Source organism: Trachemys scripta, chromosome 1 (assembly GCF_013100865.1).
Source record: "Trachemys scripta elegans isolate TJP31775 chromosome 1, CAS_Tse_1.0, whole genome shotgun sequence".
In the NCBI taxonomy this organism is placed as follows: domain Eukaryota; kingdom Metazoa; phylum Chordata; order Testudines; family Emydidae; genus Trachemys; species Trachemys scripta.
Window position 1 is genome coordinate 315,075,089 of NC_048298.1, and position 19,781 is coordinate 315,094,869.

Below are 19,781 nucleotides of genomic sequence, written 5' to 3' on the forward strand. Positions count from 1 at the left end.
TGATAGAAGACAAAAACTCCCTAACACCTGTGGGTGGGCGAACACTTTTCACAAAGCAATCACTTTATATCTGACATATCAATCCTCATTCTCAAAGGAAATCCACCCAACATTTGCAAAAGACAAGCCTGGAAGCTTAAATTCATAACTCTGCTACACACTAAAAATCATGGACTGAACAGAGACACTGGATTTATGGCTTATTACAACAATCTGTAACCCACTAACCCCCTTCTTTTTGTCCTGTGACTGCAGAGATGTTAACGGGCCTCTCTACCTTGAATGTCCCTTAGAATATGAGCTAACTACTTATGCTAAACAATCCATTCCACCCTGCATTTAGCTATGAGGCTCGGAGTACCTTTCAGAGACCTGAAGAAGAGCTCTGTGTGGCTTGAAAGCTTGTCTCTCACATGAACAGAAGTTGATCCAATAAAAGATATTGCCTCACCCACCTTGTCTCTCTAATAAATTCCAGTCAGCACAGACCTAGATTTTCACAAAAAGAACAGGAGTACTTGTGGCACCTTAGAGAATAACAAATTTATTAGAGCATAAGCTTTCGTGGGCTACAGCCCACTTCTTCGGATGCATATAGAATGGATTTTCACAAAGCTCATACTTCAGTTTTTGGGTGTCCTCTTCAAGGCACCTTAAAGGGGCCTGATTTTCAGCACTTTTTGATAATCAGGCCCTTTTAAGGGGTCTCAAGTTTGACACCCAATAGCACTAGACACTTTTGAAAACCTTGACCATAGCCCCTTTTGTGTGGTGATGGTGGTAAAGAGGACAGCACACCACTCCAGATGATATCTCTGCCTCTCATTTCTAGCAAGGAAGAGAAACCCTGAACTCATTCAGAAGAAAAACAGATCGTGCCTCCCTGTTGATGCTATTATTTGTATTCTAGTAGCACCTAGCGGAGCCAACTTTGATTGGTGCTTCCAGTGTTGTAGGCACTGTACAAACACACAGTGAGAGATCGTAAGCTCTTCAGGGCAGGGACTATCTAAACAGACAAGACAAACAAGGAAGTTTTGTTACCCCTCTTACACAGCTGATGCAAAGAGGATCTGATAGCTTGTCTAAGATCACACAGGAAGTCCGGGACCTGTCTGGGACTGAACTCTTATCTACAGAGTCCCAGTGTGGTGTCCTAACCACAAGCCCTCCTCTTTAATTTGATATGATAAAGAGCTCTATAAACATTTATGGTAAGTATGTTCATAGTTCTCCCACAAAATATCTATTTCCCGTATCACTTAACCATAAAACTATACATAATACAAACATGAGACCAAAACCCAGATAATCTAAGGTATCCTCTACTGAATTTAATAAACCACAGAGATGATTATAAACACATGGATAATATGCAATACTCTCTGTATTTGGTAAGGCTGTAAACCAGTCAGGCTGTGTTCTAAACCAAGGTTAAGAGTTCAACTGCTACAGTGAGAAGGGGAAGCTAAGAACAGAGAGAGAAGAAATGGTAATGTTTGTGGAGTGTGTGTGTGGAGAAATAAGCTATTTAGCTTTCCTGGAGTCAGAAGATGTTGATTTTTATTGTGGTGTTAAAATGAGATAAGTGGAATAAATACAATTCTTTCTTTCTCTGGCACTTTCTTATGTTTAGTGAAATATACCAATTTCAGCTGAATGGAGGGATGTTTAATCTCCAAAAATGAAATAAATTTGAGAAAAAAATAGGGTGTCAGTCTTGCATTCTCCAATTAAGAGAAAGTTTGTAGGGACCCGAGTGTCAAGTCATTGCACCTATAAAATGAGTGAACAAAATGCAGCAATTAATTGACTGCACAGTCATATAAATGCAGTCAAGTGTGAGCAAGTTTGCTTGAATTAACAGTTTCTTCAAGTGATCTTCTTATCTTAATTTGTTGTTATTATTCTTGACATACAGAATAATTATACTCCACTGATGTCATGTACAAATAAAACAGTGTGCGTGAAATAGCATAGGGATAGGCCTAATCTAGAAATATATTCCCATGACTTTTTGACTAATTTTCAGGCTCCTGATTATTCCCTCAATCTCCATCACATTTTGTGATTATTAAGATATCGTTTTCCTATGATGGTACTGTCCAGTCACAATGTGTTATCAAGCTTTCACGGCTCAAGGTAATCTTATTGTGTGCAACTGCGCAGAGGGACATGCTCTCCAGTGGTGCTAATGCTTTCTTTCAACCAATGCTGCCAGTCGAAGAGGGTGTGAAAATAGCAATATCATCTATAGTGAGGCTCTTAAAAGGACTAACATTATTTTGAAGAAGAGAGTTACTCATGCCGTTCAGTGCATAGAAGAGTTAGATAATGGCATCTACCTCTCCTAAGAGTTCACTTTCCTTAACTTGAGTTGAACAGGTTACCTAGCGGAGAATACATTTGTCTTCCCCTCATAGGGTGGCAGGCCCCAGTAAATAAAGTAGGTCAGCTCCCCTGTGCCAGAGCAGGTGCTTCCATTTAGCCAATGAAGAGGGCAGGGCAGCAGCTGGGAGATATCAAGGAACAGAGAGAGAGCCAGTGACAGAAAGTCCCAGTGAGTCACAGCAGGCTGGTTCAGTCAGGAAGGGCAGGTGGGCACTGGCAAAGACCAGCGGACTGGAGTGGTCTTAGAGGGAAACAGAAGGGTGGTTCCTGGGGACAGGTTGAAGGCAGGGGAGCAGCAAGAGGGGTTTTCTGGCTGGTGTCTCCAAGACAAAAACCAGGGCCAGAGGGCTGGAGAGGGCTGAAGGCTGGAGGAGTAGCAGCAGAGGGAGCTGCCTCCTGGCTCTAAGTTGGAGAACTGCAGCCAAGGGCTGGAGAGGACTGAAGGAAGGAGAGCAGCGGAGGAGCTTAACTTCTGACATCTTCAAAGCCGGTGAGCTGGACCCAGAGAAAACATGAGAGGGCTAGGGGAGTGAGGGATGCTCTCCTGGCAAAGATGCTCCCACACGAAACTCTGTGGGGGTTCCCAGTGGGAAGAGCGGAAATCTGTCCTGGTACAAGGACAGGAGAGGACTGACAGAGTCCAGGCATGGTTGAATGTATATGGGGCATCAAGGGACGAGGTGTCTTGAGTTTTAATGACTGCTTGTGCTGGGGTGAGAAATGGACTACATGTTTGGGACTTTTGCTATGGATTATGTTGTTGTAATAAATCAGGAAGGGCAGTATCGAAACAAGAAAGCCTGAAGAGAATTAGTGGGTCACCCGAGAGGGGAAACTGAAACAAGGGTGCCTGTCATGCCATGGCCTGCCACAGGAGGGCACTCCAGGCAGGGGCTGCCCTATGACACTCCCCATTTTCAGGCCTACTTTTACATTTTTCCCGAATCCCTAATGATGAGTTTATGATTATTGGCATCAAAACATTTGGGTGATTATCTAAATCTCAGCAGATCATCAAAATATTATTGATTATTGCATGGTGCCAAAGCCCCCGCCCCTCCAAGCTCATCATCAAAAGCAAGCTCCTCACAGACCAGGAGTCCTCATCTGCCAAGGGAACCTGCACAATACCTTCAAAAGACGAGCCTGGGAGCTTAAATTCATAACTTTGGCTGACACTAAAAACCATGGACTCAACAGTGACACTGGATTCATGGCTTATTACAGCAACCTATAACCCACTAACAACTCCTCCCCCCCCCCAAACCCAAGCTGCCTTTCCCCCGCTTCCTCTAACTACTTATGCAAAACAATCTGTCCCACCTTGTAATTCTCTATGACATTCTGAGTAAAAGACCTGAGGAAGAGCTCTGTGTGACTTGAAAGCTTGTCTCTCTCAAACAGAAGTTGGTCTAATAAAAGATATTACTTCACCCACCTTATCTCTCTAGGCACTTTATAGGCAGCCTGAAGTGTTAGATTCCTGCGCTAAAGAAATGTGGTCTACATAGACAACGTACACATGAAAGAAAGGAATGGGATGCAATTGTTAGTGCCAGAGATTTTGTTTGGATTCTTTTAAAGTGTTACGCTTTGTATAGGACTGTCAGACAACTGATTAGGTAATGCTTCTTTGCATGGATTTATAGGACATGGATTTATAGGCCTTGAGGTACAGTCTAAGGTAGAACTTGAAGGAGAACAGAGTGTGGAGGTACGTGGCTTCCAGGTGTATAAGGACATGTGAAATAAGGCACAGAAGCAAGAGGACAATGATGACAACTGGATGGATATGTTTAATTACATAGCAAGGAAGAGACGCAAAAGGGAACATAGGTCCTCCCCCTTCCCTAGACATCATACTACCAAGCCACATTGATTCAAAACCTGAGCCTGTTCCCCCAGGACCTTGCTGCCAACTCAGATGAAATCATGATCACTGCACCCTCTCTCATTCTTTGGGCTGTTCTCTCTCGTGCAATTCTGGTCACCTCTATGCCATGATATTCACTCCGGTCAGTAGCTTCTCATTTACCTGAGCCCCCAAGAGTGCTGTGTGCCCCTAATGGAAAGCTAGAGAACAGGAAACCTCACATTTCCCAGACTAAAAAGCGACAAAGAGTCCTGTGGCACCTTATAGACTAACAGACGTATTGGAGCTTAAGCTTTCGTGGGTGAATACTCACTTCGTCAGATGCATGCTTTTTACAGATCCAGACTGACACGGCTAACCCTTTGATACTATTTCCCAGACTGTAAGCTCTTCGGGGCAGGGACTATTTCTCTATGTATTTTTGTACAACATCTATCACAACGGGGCCTCAATCCCCATTGGGGCTGGTGGGCAATACAGCAATATATGCATAAAGAAATAATAACTACGCTGCTTTTCTGTCATGGGTATTATACATCAGTGACAGGGATTAGATCCACTATGGAGCAAAGGGATACACCATGGCCTGATAGCTGGGTGCTCCACCAGATTGATAGCTTATCCTTAAAGCTAGGTTTGAGGGACAGGGGAAAGTAGTGAGAGTGAGGATGGAGAGGCAAAAATGCAGCTGGGACTGGAATGAGGGAGAGAGTTATCAAAATCTGAGTAAAGATCTGGGAATGGGCATATATTCTGCCTACCAAAATGCACTAATTTAGAACACTCATTTTGTTGCTCTCTGAATAAAGAGATCTAATCAAACTGATGCCACTGTGGATAAAGTGAATGGATAGCACGTGTGAAAAATCAGGACACTTTTTTTTCCCAGGGTGGGGAGTATAATTGCATATATAGGACAAAGCCCCTAATATCAGGACGGTCCCAATAATATTGGGACATCTGGTCACCCTAACTGCGGAAGACACATGTTTATGTATAGCTGAAAACAGTACACAGGTTTAAGATAAAGGAAGCAAGCAACAGAGGGGTGTTCATGGCGGGGGTACATTATAGCTGACCAACCTAGGAAGAAGAGGTGAAAATGCTGTTTCTAGGAAGGGTATTAAGCATGTCCAGATCACAAGAGTGATAGTAAAGGAGACAATCTGCAGACACCTGTTGGAAAATGAAAGTCGATGGGACTTGTGCTCCTAAATCACTTAGGTGCTTTTGAAAATGTCAACCATTGTGTAGATGACAACGTTTTGTTTCAGGCGGTAGAATCTACAAATCGCAATGTAGCTATTTAGAGGCTGGATCCTGGATCGGGAAAAAGTAGTTGAAAATCTGGAAGCAAGGGACACTGGTGATTCCAGAGATTAATAATGGAATAGAGGCTTTCCTCTAGGTGCTGGTTCTACTTTAGCAGGACCAAAAGCTGTTACTATCTGATGATTGTTTGGTGGCTTATGTGAAATGAGTTGTCGGGAATTGTCCAACTCCTTCCTCATGGACTCAATGGACACAGAGATTGAGCCACTCTTAATCAGCCCCAGTGTAGGGATGACACCCTTGGGGGACTGGTGTGTGGGAAGCCTGTGGCGCTCTGCAGCTTGCTCTGTAGAGTGCACGCTTTATTCTCTTGGGCTACCAAAACGTGATGCTACACATGAGCACCACATTCAACAACATTTTATTTTTCACGTCCAAAATGGCTTCTGGTTGTTTTTTGTTTGTTTGTTTGTTTTTTTGAACTTTGTAACCATGGTGAGGAAATGGAAAGAATCCTTGTTTTAGGTCCTGATCTTGGAAGTTGATCTGTGTGAGAAGACTTCTGGGGAACCCCACTGACTGGCCTGGGAATTGAGGTCTGTGTGTGCAGAGCAGTTTGCAGGGCCAAAGCCTCATGGTGGAACATATTCGGCCAAGTTTTACTTGGCAGACACAAATTTTAGAAACTGAATTACACACTGTATTGCAGCTTCATTTATAACAGAATGCATAGTGCCCCTTTAACACTGCAACATTTACATGCATGAGCTAACAGCGTGGATTCCTGTACTAACTTACAGAAGGACATCGGATCTCAAAGCTCAGATACCAAGCAATATACACTCCAGAAACACTTCATATGGATGAATGGATGAAGGTGGCAGTAACGTTGTAAAGTCAGAGTTTACCATACTTTTACTGCTGGAATTCCTGCATACGTGTGTCTGTGTTTCCCCCCTTCTCTGTTAAAATGATCCATATATTTGTATTTTTATGAATGCACATACTCTTTCTAGTAGGCTATTATGGAGAGATCAAGAAAATTAACTTGTGGTGTGAGACAGGTCATATTTACATGATTTCAGTGGAGCAAAGAGACAGAAGAATGCTTTAAGGGCTCAGTTTGGCCCTCATGTGCATAGCACGCATGCAGGTTTAAGCAAGAGCTGGTTCTGACTGCTCCCTTGTTGCAGAGGCTGGTCTGACTCAAACAGCACTGCGGTAACAGCTGAGCCACCTTTTATCTCTTCCTTCCTCATTCTGTCTGCTGACCTCTCATTCTCCTTGTTATTGTCACTAGTCTGCTTTCTTATGAAGACTGGATAGAGGAGCTCTTAAGCCTGTCAAGCCTTTCCTCCTTTGCCATCTATCCTTTGCCCTCCACCCCCATTATGAAGCTGCACAGCTACTTTCTTCTTTGTCAGACTCTTGCTTCTTATGTGGTTTATATACAAGTACAACAGAATGGGAACTGAGCAGGAGGGAGGAAGGGGAGCAACACACAGTGGGAAGGAGAAGGAGCAGAGTAGAGGTAGATTGCCAGAGAACAGCAAAGCAGGGCTCTATCGAGGCTCCTTCAGCTTGTGTGCCACACAAAACAAGCATCTGTGCCCCACCCGACTCAGCCATGCTGCTGCCTTTTCCCTCCCTCCCTCCCGTCACATCATAAGGCCCTGGCAACTCAAACTGATCAGCTTTCTCTTGAATTGGATCCTGCCACCTGCTGGGTGGCAGTCAGCTGTCAGACCTAGACTGTAAGTTACTAAGCATTTTGGTGCCTGCCTGCTTGCCAGTTTCACATCAGCCCCTACGGTTCCATGGATGATTGTTATTGGATGTTATATGTCTGTTACTCTATTGCTCGGAGGTCCCATTAGGCTCAGGGTCTTGTTGTTCTAAGTGCTACACAAAAAGGTGGCTGTGATCCCAGTCTCATAAATTGGAAAGCCAGAAGGGACCACTGTGATCATCCAGTCTGACCTCCTGTATAATACAGGCCGTAGAAGTTTCCTGAGTTAATTCATGTTTGAACTAGAGTATATTTTCTTAAAATCAGGGGATAGAGGATCACAGGGCATGGATCACTTGATGATTACCTGTTCTGTTCATTCCCTCTGGGGCACCTGGCATTCATTGGCCACTGTAGGAAGACAGGATACTGGGCTAGATGGACTTCTGGTCTGACCCAGTATGGCCGTTCTTATGTAATCCAAAACTGATTTTAAAATTGCCAGTGATGGAGAATCCATGACAACCTTTGGTAAGTTGTTCCAATAATTACTTACTGTCACTGTTAAATATTTGCACCTTATTTCCAGTCTGAATTCATCTAGCTTCAACTTCCAGCCATTGCATCGTGATATCTCTCCGTCTGCGAGACTGAAGAGTCCACTATCAAATTTTTGTTTCTCATGTTCCTCATTTTGTAACTTATAAACTGTCGTCAAGTCACCCTTTAACCTTCTCTTTAAGCTAAATGGATTGAGCTCTTGAAGTCTCACTACCTCAAAGTGCTTACAATAAAGACAAGGTAGACAGGAAGGGTGGGGGGAAGTAAGATATAAAATATACATTTAATTTCTTTAACAGTCTTAGGTTTGTAATTATGTAAGTAAGTGCCGCTCAGTCTTACCACCAAGTCTTCGCTGATTTCTTATAAAATCATGGCAGAAGGGACCATGAGTAAGGCTACAATTCTGTTAAGGAGGTCACAGATTCCGGAACTTTCTGGGACAACTGTGACTTACCTCTTCTGGGGCAGGGCTGGAGCAGCTGTCAGCCCTGGGGCTGACCTGTGGCCAGTTCTGGGGCCTCCAGAACAGCTGACTGGCGGCTAGCCCTGGAACTGCCAGAGCAGCAGTCCCCGGCCTGGCAGAGCAGCGGCTGGGGTTGGGTCAGCCCTCCTGGGGTTGGAGCAGCAGCAGTCAGCCCCTGCCGCAGGAGCAGGTGCTAGTCCCCATGGCGCTTTCTCTTCTCCCCCCCCACCTCAGGTGTTTCTAGTAAAAGCCAGGGACGGGTCTCTGGCTTCTGTGAATTTTTGTTTATTGCCTGCAACCTGTCCACTAAAAATAACCATGACAAAATCTTAGCCTTAGCCCTGAGCCATCTTCTGATGGTGCTTGAGCACTCTCCTGGTGCTGGATCTGGAACTGCTTATTTGCCTTTAATCTAGCTCTGTGGTTGGGAAATGTATGGAAGCCCGAAGTGAAATACAATAGAAAGAAAAAGAAAGCAGAATGGAAGGAAGAAGAGGTTGGACAACATAGAGATGGTTCCACTTCCTAGAGGAACGCCATCCAAGCAATGGATGTCTGCTCTACTATAATTAAAGTGACACGACGAAAACAAATCCCAATGGCTGTGTAAACAACTAAAGGGCCCATGGGATGATCACAGATTTCCCCAAATGGAAACCGAAGCAAGGAAGCTATGGCGGGAAGAATAGTAACAAGCCTGATTCTTTTTATCCAAAGCTAAAGTTTGGAAAGGGCAGTTTCACTAAGAGGCAGTCTACTGTCTTCGGCTTCTGTACAGGTACTGTCCCAGCGGACGGAGAAAATCAAAGGTCTAACTCTCTCTCTTTCTATGAGAGGTATAGAAAGGATGAGCCTGACACATGGGAGCATGTTTGCATGGCAAGAGATGCTTCCTTGGAATGTACAAAGTATTGTTTCCCACTCCTCCACATCCGTCTCTGAGAGCATATGGCTTTGATTTTTAACTACAATTCAATTGTGTAGGGCACTTACCGTCCTGAAGAAGTTTGTTTAAGTGAACCAGCACTTTCGAACAACTGGGCTCTTGCGGCCACTCTGAAAATTGAGTTAAGAGGCATCTGGTTTTAAACTTGTCCCTTTCAATGAACTGCATAGAGTTATTTCAATTTTAATAATCTAAAGTAGTGGTTCTCAAACTGTGGGTTGGGACCCCAAAGTGAGCTGTGATCCCATTTTAATGGGATCGCCAAGGCTGGCGTTAGACTTGCTGGGGCCTGGGGCCAAAGCTAAAGCCCAAGCCCCACCTCCTGGGGGTGAAGTCTGAGCCCCATCTCCTGGAGGTGAAGCCTGAGCCCCACTGCTCGGGGCCAAAGCCCGAAGGCTACAGCCTTGGGTGGCAGGGCTCAGGTTACAGGCTCCCAACCTGGGGCTTGGGCTTTGGCTTTGCTCCCCCCATTTCCCTCCTGTGGCAGGGCTCGGGCAGGCTCAGACTCTGGTCCCCACTCTTGAGGTCATGCAGTAATTTTTGTTGTCAGAAGCGGGTCACGGTGCAGTGAAGTTTGAGAACCCCGATCTAAGGTAATTTTAGTTGTACGGACAAGAAAATATTAATTTTTATTTTAAATTCTGTATTTGATTCTTTAAGTGACTGTGCTCCCTTTTTCAATCTGAAAAATGTAGAAACAATGGAGGAAACCAAGAAGCAAGTCATGCTGAGCTTAGGTCCCAGTTCAGCAAGAATCTTAAGCACCTGCCCAACTTGAAGGACATGAACAGTCCAACCAGTTTCAAGGTAGGCATGAGCTAAAGTACCTTGCTGAATTGGTAAAACAGGAAGAAACTCTGCTGAAAATGCAACACAAAACATTCCCATAATTTTTAATTCATATTCATGTCTTGTCACTAAATAAACCTGAAGTGAGCGAGATGTAGTTTCTGGAGAGGGAAAATGGGTGTTATCATTTCTGGGTTCACTGACCGCCAGTCCTGTGCTATAAGCACTAGAGAACATTTTTAACCCACAGTTTATGTGAAAATAATCATTTATATTTTGCAATGCATTCCGTCTCAAGAAATCTCTAGCTACTTTATCAAAAACAAAGAAATTATTTAACCCATGCATGCAATGGAACACATCAATTTCAGAGAGGAATTAAATTTGTCTTGCTCGGATTTCTGGCTGTCAAAAGAAAGAGGTGATGATGAATAACACTTTATTCCTTGACATATCGTCTGGACAGTCTGTGGCATTTAGATCTCTTAAAATAATAAACACAGAAGAAGCAGAGAGATAATGTTAGAGCTGGCTGAATAGTATTAGTCCAATAATTTATTCGATGGATTAATTTTCTCTCCTCAGTATTGGCTTAATCCAAAACCCAATGATTAAATCAATGGGGGTCTTTCGCTGATTAGAGCTGGGTGAAATTTTTCAGATGAAACTTTTTCACCAATAAATGAAGATTCAGATTGACCAAAACATTTCACGGATGAATACTTGTTGATTTGTTTTGGCCAAAACAAAACAAAAAAGAAAAACTTTTGGAAATGTCCAAACAGACCATTTCAACAATGTCACAATGAAACATTTCGACTTTTCGGGCTACAGTCACAAGAGGATTTGGGCATCATTCACAAAGCCACCGGAGGAGGAGGCCATGGCAGTTGTGCTGCCCTTCGCTTATCACCTTTAACCTATAGGTTAGGGCACTCCCTTGGGATGCTGGAAACCCAGGTTTGAATCCCTGCTCTGGAGCAGGGGTTTGAACCCAGGTCTCTCCCTCTAGAGTGACTGCCCTCCATCACCAAGATATAGGGTATTTTGGGGGAGGGGGGCATCTCTCAATCTTTCCCGTTGAAGATGTTCTACTTTGTGCAAAATACTTGAATAGTCACTGGGAGAGTGAGAATGACTCTACATCCCAGTGGCTAGGGTATTCCCATATGAGGGGACACACCCAGGTTCCAGTCCCTGCTCTGGGATGACTTCTTAATTATTTATACAAAGTGGAACAGCTTCAACAGGAGAGACTGAGAGACCCCAGAACTAGAATAGCCTATAGTCTGGTGTTTAGGGCACTCACCTAGAAGGGGAGAAAATTGCATTCAAGTCACTGCTCCAAAACAGGGATTCAAAGCTGGGTCTCTCACATCCCATGTGAGTGCCCTAACCTCTGGGCTAAAGGTTATAAGTGTCACTCCCTTGTCTTCTGTTTCTGTGAATCTAGCCCTTCATTTCTTTTGCTTTTATTAACGACACATGAAATGAAATGTCTTGGTTCAACCCAAACCAATTAGCCAAAAATTCAAATACATTTTGATTTCAGTTCAACTCAAAGCATTTTTTTTTATTTTTCAGAACTGCCAATAAACCAAAAAATCCATTATTCAGAGAGCTCTGCCACTGATTTCAATACACTTTGGGTAAGCCCCCATCTGCCTAGTTTTCAGAGTTTACGAATCTCGATGAATAATTCTCAAAGATGACAATTTCATTTGATTTATCTGATCAAATATTCATGAATACTTTCCCCATCATTCACCCAGCTGTATAGGATAGTTTGTATGGGAACATAATGCAATACATCAAATCTCCACTAAGTCTTGATGACTTACACGGATCCTGGTCTCTGATAGCCATTACTTGATGCAGTATCCAATCTCAATCTCCTGCGCATTTTGGGTGGCAACTCAGGATTCAGTGGAGCCTTTGGTGTATCTTTGGAATCAATTGAGGCTAAGCTCTGTACAGATCCACTGCAACTTTTGTTACCTACAGGGAACAACCAGAATGCGGGGAATATAATAAGATTTCAGTGTGCCTTAATAACATGTATATCATACATAAGAAAGCAGGATTTTTAAAAAGAAATAAAATAGGTAGAGACAATGCTTACCAAGAAAGAGAACAGACAGCCTATCAAGCAGAAAGGTAACAAGAAAAGCATCACCACCAAAAATGGAGAGAATAATATTAAAACTTTGAAGAAGGCGGAAGATTCTCATGCTGCACCAATGAATATATAATACGTTTTCTGAACACTGATGATGCTAAAACTCCATTAGTAAAACACTACACAAGCCAGACTCCTGTCTGTTTAATACTAATAGCTCCCCCCCAAATAAAAACAGAACAAACAAACAAAAACAGGTTTCTGAGGTTTTTGTAGATGAAAATTAAAACTTGTTTAAATGACTATTTTGTTACCATATCTTAATAAAATAAAATCAACTTTGCATAGTTTGGATTTTATCTGTCAGAAACAGAAGGCCCTAATGTAATATTATATAAATATTCAGTAATAACAGCCAGGAAGCCTTTGAAAAAGATGTCCTTGTCCTTGTACCTGCTTTGTTCTTACATATGACTTTCACAGGTTTAGGTAATAGGATAATAATAATGATAGTAATAATAATACAGTGCTTCACATTTTCAAAGCACTGTATAAAGACTAATACATTTCATACATTTCTTGCAAAGCAGGTAGATTTTACTTAATAAAGTTCCCAATTTCTAGATGAGGAAACAATTACTCAAAATGATCTATCACCTAGGAGCCCTACATAACCCCATTGTGCTAAGCACTGTACAAATCTACACAGCAGATCAGTGGAAGAGCTAGAGGTAGAACTCAGGGGTTCCTGGTTCCAAATCTCATGTTCAATCCATCAGAATTTACTGTCTCGATGATTGTGTTAACTTTAGTAATCCACAACATTATAAATAAATTGACTTATTTTGGTATCTATTTTTAAGGGCAATGCCCAGTCAATTATCAAGGTATTGTGAAATCATCTTGTGATGGACTGGACTCACTTTCTGGATTCCAAAACAGGAGAAGTGGCCAAAAATATCTTCTTTCATTCCATGTGAGCACACAGACATGTTCAGCCACACCTTTGTAACCTACTGGCTAGATTATATGCTATACTTCAACATAAGAACGGCCATACTGGGTCAGATCAAAGGTCCATCTAGCTCAATATCCTGTCTTCCAACAGTGGCCAATACCTGGTACCCGAGAGGGAATGAACAGAACAGATAATCATCAAGTGATCCATCCCGTTGCCCATTCCCAGCTTCTGGCAAACAGAGGCTAGGGACACCATCCCTGTCCATCCTGGCTAATAGCCATTGATGGACCTACCCTCTATGAATTTATCTAGTTCTTTTTTGAACCCAGTTATAGTCTGGGTCTTCACAGCATCCTCTGGCAAGGAGTTCCACGTGTTGACTTGCCTTGTGTGAAGAAATACTTCCTTTTGTTTGTTTTAAACCTGCAGCCAATTAATTTCATTTGCCCCATAGTTCTTGTGTTATGAGAAGGAAGAAACAGCACTTCCTTATTTACTTTCTCCACACCAGTCATGGTTTTATAGACCTTTATCATAACCCCCCTTAGTCGTCTTTTTTCCAAGCTGAAAAGTTCCAGTTTTATTAATCTCTCCTCATATGGCAGCCACTCCATACCCCTAATCATTTTTGTTGCCCTTTTCTGAACCTTTTCCAATTCCAATATATCTTTTTTGAGATGGGGTGACCACATCTGCACGCAATATTCAAGATGTGGGCATACCATAGATTTAGATAGAGGCAATATGATATTTTCTGTCTTATTATCAATCCATTTCTTAATGATTCCCAACATTCTGTTAGTATTTTTGATGGCCACTGCACATTGAGTGGATATTTTCAAAGAACTATCCAAAATGACTCCAAGATCTCTTTCTTGAGTGGTAACAATTAATTTATACCCCATAATTTATACGTATAGTTGGGATTATGTTTTCCAATGTGCATTACTTTGCATTTATCAATACTGAATTTCATTTGCCATTTTGTTGCCCAGTCACCCAGTTTTGAGAGATCCTTTTGTAGCTCTTCGCAGTCTGTCTGGGAACTATCTTGAATAGTTTTGTATCATCTGCAAATTTTTCCACCTCACTGTTTACCCCTATTTCCAGACCATTTTTGAATATGTTGAATAGGACCAGGCCCAGTACAGACCCTTGGGGGACATCACTATTTACCTCTCTCCATTCTGAAAACTGACCATTTATTCCTACACTTCGTTTCCTATCTTTTAACCAGTTACCGATCCATGAGAGAACCTTCTCTCTTATTCCATGACAGCTTACTTTGCTTAATTGCCTTTGGTGAGGGACCTTGTCAAAGGCTTCTGAAAATCTAAATACACTATATCCACTGGATCCCCCTTGTCCACATGCTTGCTGAGCCCCTTTTGGGGCCACTTAAAGAAATGCCATCTTCTAAGTAGGACACACTGACTAGAGCACATTACATCAGCGCTTAGCCTTCTGCACCACTTGCCAATTCAGCTTGCAATTCAAGGTATTGGTAGAGTTCTACAAAAATCCTACATGATCTCAGATCCAGTTATTGTAGAAACAGTCTTGACCTCTTATGAGATGCAGCTGAAAACAAAGCGAGCATATAGCCTGAAGTGGTGAAAGTGAGGGTGCTAGGGACTCGGTGTTCTCAGCCCAGAGCCCTATGTACTTGAATTCAAAACCCAAGTCTTGTCACCTTTAATCATGATGCAAGACTCATCTCTGAGAGTGCTGAATCCTGGCTAGCTACTCCAGCCCTACATGTAATTAAGCAGTGCTGGGTGAGGTGAGACCACTGTTCCAAGTTGTGAGAAGGGTTGATGCCTTCTAAACTATGCAAAAGGCACAAATGAAGGGCACCTTAGAAATATTGCTCAAAAAATGTCTGGACAACAAAAGAACATGGTGGAAAGATTCCAAAGTAAATGAACAAAATCAATGAATTTCAATAGCCTTTTGATTAACTTAATTTTTTCTGGTGCAGCATGTTTAACTCAGTGGTGTCCTGATAGAACAACTTAATGCAAGGACCTACCTTCTGCTGAAGGGATTGATCTGAGGGAGGAAGCTGCAGACCTTTTCAGCCCAGACAGACCATAAAGCCCTTTTTTGGTCAGATCTATCGGTGGAGATGTATTCTCTGGGTTAGTGACAGAAGATACACTTTGACAGTCTGACTCCACATCTGTTTTTGTCGCATCCTCCTTAGAGGAGGATTCTGGACTTGTGGTCCAGAGGCCTGAGCTCTTTTGTCCATTGGAAGAAGGTGGAGATGCAATCCATGGAATTCCTCCCGATTTCTCCCTGGGTTGGGATGAGGCGGATTTTGTGGTGCTGTTTTGTTCTGATGAATGAGAAGAGAGCGATTCTATGCTGCCCATGGGGGTGCTGTCTGGGCTACTACTGTATGAATCACCTGAAGAGGAGTGGGGAAAAGAAGAAAAATGACATTTTGTGTGTAAATTACACTTTCTCAAAGTGTCCATTTTCCTAATGCATATGTGGCCCCTGGAGTCTTTAATAATCATCAAACTCGTTAGTATATGGCTTTTGCAGATGATAATTCTCCAAAGAGAATGGATATTTGATTAATTTGCATTTCAATGGGGCAGCTGTTTTATGCCCCCCTTCTATGTGAAGGATGCAGTCACATATTCTTCTGGTGGCCTGCTCCAGCCATAGGCTATCACGACAATTCATGTGACTCGGATTGATGCCAAAGTCTCCGGTTCTATTGTTTTGCAGCAACTACTTCTACTATTTTATTTTAGTTTGAACTTTCTAGTCTCTTTACAGATTGCAGCCCTGGAAACTTTTTACTTCTGGCTCCCTATTCTCCAACCCCACTGCTGAAGACTCAGGAGATATGGCTCTTGGATCCTGGGATTAACAGAAGCAGGAGGTTCATCTTTGCCTCTGTGGACCCAGCTCTCAGCATGCTCTCCTATTTAACCTGAAGATGACCCAGGAATTAGGCCTCATTAAAACAAGTTAAAGTCATCTTTATTGGGCACAATGTGTTAATTTTAGATATGGTTGAACTGTTTTAAGAATGAGAAGGGACCTTTGGAAATAGTGGAACTTCTCTACACAAGGAGTGGGGTGGCAGCAGTCCATGGGCTGGTGTATCCTCTGCACATGGAAATCAGTTCTATATGGGCTTGCTACACATCAGTGCACTGTAGGAATCACCTAATTCTTTATTAAACAAAGGCCACTGAAGTTACTTTGGCCAGTAGGCTGGAGTAGCAGCTAAGAACAGCTAAGAACCATGTCTTAGTGGTGATTCTTAACTGGCACTTCGCTTGCCATCTGTGCATGCAGACACCCAGTTAGAGTGTCTGCACACGTTAGGAACACACAAGCATCTGCATGTATCTAATTTTGAAAAGTTGATGTTAGGTACCCACGAACTCCCCTTCTTTGGAGACTTGTACAACAACTAGGCACAAAAAAACTCCACCATTCATTTACAACTTTATCTATGAATTTACTTTTTTATGGCAGTAACATAAAGGCTCCTTGAGAAGCCATGAGAACTAAAACTTCTTTTGCAATCAATTTCATACCAGTGGAGATGCTAACATTTAGCAGATTAAATTCAATCTTGACTACAATTTGTACTGAAATTCAACCCCTCCTAATGGTAATTTAAGAAAAAAAAAAGTGGGTGATAATGAATAAAGAGGGATCTTTTATTTGAGTATATATGAAAATGAAGAATCACTTTAGGTGGCAATTTACTGCAAAAAAACCCCCAACCTCTCTATTTTTAATTATAAATCCATATAGAAGACTAGGTTTAAAGTTCAGTCTCCATGCCATTCAGTGCTTGACCTTTTTGTTAAAATTGCCAACATGGGTGTCAATTAACAACAGCTGTGTCATGGTTTTGGTGGAATAGATAGCTGTCTACTGGGACTTAGACAGAGACCACATAATTCATTTCACACACACGGAAGAGCTGTCTAATGGTAACAGCTTTTGGCCAAGACTAACCTCAACTGGATTGACCTTATTATTGATGAGGTGAAATGCTCTATTATACCATTTCCAATCTTCAAGATCTTATTAAAAGCAAACAAAGCGAAACTTGTATTCTTTTTAGCAGTCTGGAGAAGGTCATTTCAAATCACTTGGTGGTTAGTTTGGAATAACAAGCGTACCACAATGTATTTTCAAACACTTTATGCCACATAAAAACTGCTTGACAGAACATGCTGTGAAAGGAGCACGGAAAGCACTCATTCAACAACACTGACGTCTGCTCGCTTTATTGTTACTTTTCATAGGACCACTGCAAATAAGAACCCACTGTGCCTGGAGCATAGCAATTACCGTTGCTTACTAATTAAAAACCAGGAGAACTAAAGAACAAGACATGAACAGAGAGGTAAATAGCTAACAGTATGAATAAACTTACTATCATGGTCTGCCAGACATGGGGTATATCTTCCTTTGGGTTTGCGTGAGCCTGTTGAGAGGCATATTGCTCTTGATCTTCTGGAAGCTGAACGGGACTGAGGCTGGGGAAGAGGAATGTTGGGGTCTGGTGCAGTGTGAAATATCTATAAGTACAAAAAAATCACAATCGATAACTTACATTTTCTTTAAAGCTATGATTAACAATCTGCTTATTTTACCCAGTTACACTTGCACCTGATAGGTTTGTTGTATATATAAAAAAAGGTCAATAGGAATTTTTGTATGAAAGTTACTGAAGATAGATTGTTGTTTTGATTTAATTTTTCAACGTAAGAACTACAGCACTGGATTAGTGCCTCAGAATATGCACGTGAAACTGACAGATACAAGACTATAAAAAAATGAACTGAACTAGTTTACTTTCAATGTTCCTATTAAGAGAAATAAAGTAAACAGAGCACACATGATAGAAAATACAATAGATGTTTAACATTGCTCCCATTCCAGTAACCCAATGTACTATTAGTAACAAGCAAGAGAGTTGGATTTTCAAAAATCATGATTTTTCACCTGAAAATGTCCTTTGGTCTAGTGCTAACATTGGATGGTGTAAGGGAAAAGTTGGGGGCAGGGTCATAGCCATGTGTTTGCTCAGCCTGCTTCTAGCCAAGAGGAGGGACTACACTTTCCAATGAGACTCTGGCCAGCTCCTGCACAAGGCTGGGTGGCTGCTCCTTGTGCTTAGACCTTTCATATCCCCATAACAGTTGGCCCATAGCTTTGATTAAGAAGGAAACATTCTATCTGAAAGTGATCTTCTATAAATGCAGATATCGGGGGTAGCCATGTTAGTCTGTATCTACAAAAACAACAAGGAGTCTGGTGGCACCTTAAAGACTAACAGATTTATTTGGGCATAAGCTTTCGTGGGTAAAAACCTCACTTCTTCAGATGCCCAAATAAATCTGTTAGTCTTTAAGGTGCCACCTTGTTATAAATGCAGCTGACTCTTTTCTTATTTATAGGAATTTGTTGAAGGTAGTGAATGGGAGATCCGGTAGCATATTTAATTCCAGTTGCATCACAAATTATATTAAAGTTAAAAGGTTCCAGATGAAGTTCTTTTACCTTTTCATAATGCTCTATCAGAATTTCCACTACGATATTCTGAAACTTAATGTTCATCATAGCAGCCACTGTTTCCTCCTGGGCTCTCATCAGAGTCGGCCCAAAGATAACACCAAGGTTGGAGATGGTCATGAGATTTTGTTGACTGTGTAATGAAACCCTGCAAAGGAATTAAAAAAAAAGGCTAATTAAACATTCCCTAAATATTGTGCTTATCTCCCATTCCAATAAGGCATCTGACACCATAGAAGCGGACTTTTGTTGTTGTTCACCAGCACAAGTTTCCCTTTTGAAAATAATTTTAAACTTGTATCTGAAAACTTTCCTCCAAAAGCTGGAAAATATTGTTTTTTCTTTTTGCAAAGCATGACCACCGCATGAATTGCACATAAATGATTTACACAGTAGAGATGATGCAGACAGGCCAATGTAGACCACATCAGGAGGTGGACAAAGATGACTATGCTGGACAGAGATTAAAACTTGGTCTGTACATCCAAGAGAGCAACTGTGCAGTTACTTTGCGACCCCATAGTTTTCCAAACAGCGATTGTTCAGACACAAATGTATGTATCTATATAAGGCACTGATCTGGCAACTGCCACAGAATAACAGTGGAGACAGTAACACCATTTATCACAGTGTCATTTGGTGGGAATAGTGTCCCATGAATCCAGCAAAAAACCCCTGGCATCATGAACTTTCCCAGTGCAGCCCACATGGACATTCATAAATCAACCTCTGTGGTCTATGAAGGCCTGCCTAACAATCAGGGCCAGCTCCAGGCACCAGCTTCTCAAGCAGGTGCTTGGGGCAGCCGCTCTGGAGAGGGGCGGCAGGTGCAGGTATTCGGCGGCAAGTCGGCGGATAGTCCCTCACTCCGGCTCGGAGTGAAGGACTTCCCGCCGAATTGCCGCCGCAGATCGCGCTCGTGGCTTTTTTTTTTTTTTTTGGTTTTGGCTGCTTGGGGCAGCCAAAACCCTGGAGCCGGCCCTGCTAACAATGGAGTAATACCCCTTGCGGTTTATGTACTCATGTGGTCCCTGAGGAGGGAAAACTATTGGCATATGAGTCCCAGTTTGGAAACCCCATTCTCTAAAAGCTGGCAATTACTTCAGGAGTTT

General features: G+C 42.2%; 1 protein-coding gene across 1 annotated transcript in view; it reads right to left on the bottom strand.

Annotated features, from left to right (window-relative positions):
• Positions 1–19,781, bottom strand: part of ARHGAP42 (Rho GTPase activating protein 42) — a 283,518-nt gene that overhangs the window by 8,063 nt on the left and 255,674 nt on the right. The window contains exons 18-22 of the mRNA XM_034758904.1: positions 18,658–18,817; positions 17,528–17,672; positions 15,140–15,520; positions 11,869–12,025; positions 9,286–9,348 (exon numbers count right to left, since the gene is read on the bottom strand). Of these exons, the coding sequence (XP_034614795.1) occupies positions 9,286–9,348; positions 11,869–12,025; positions 15,140–15,520; positions 17,528–17,672; positions 18,658–18,817 (906 nt within the window). The remainder of the gene's footprint in view (positions 1–9,285; positions 9,349–11,868; positions 12,026–15,139; positions 15,521–17,527; positions 17,673–18,657; positions 18,818–19,781) is intronic.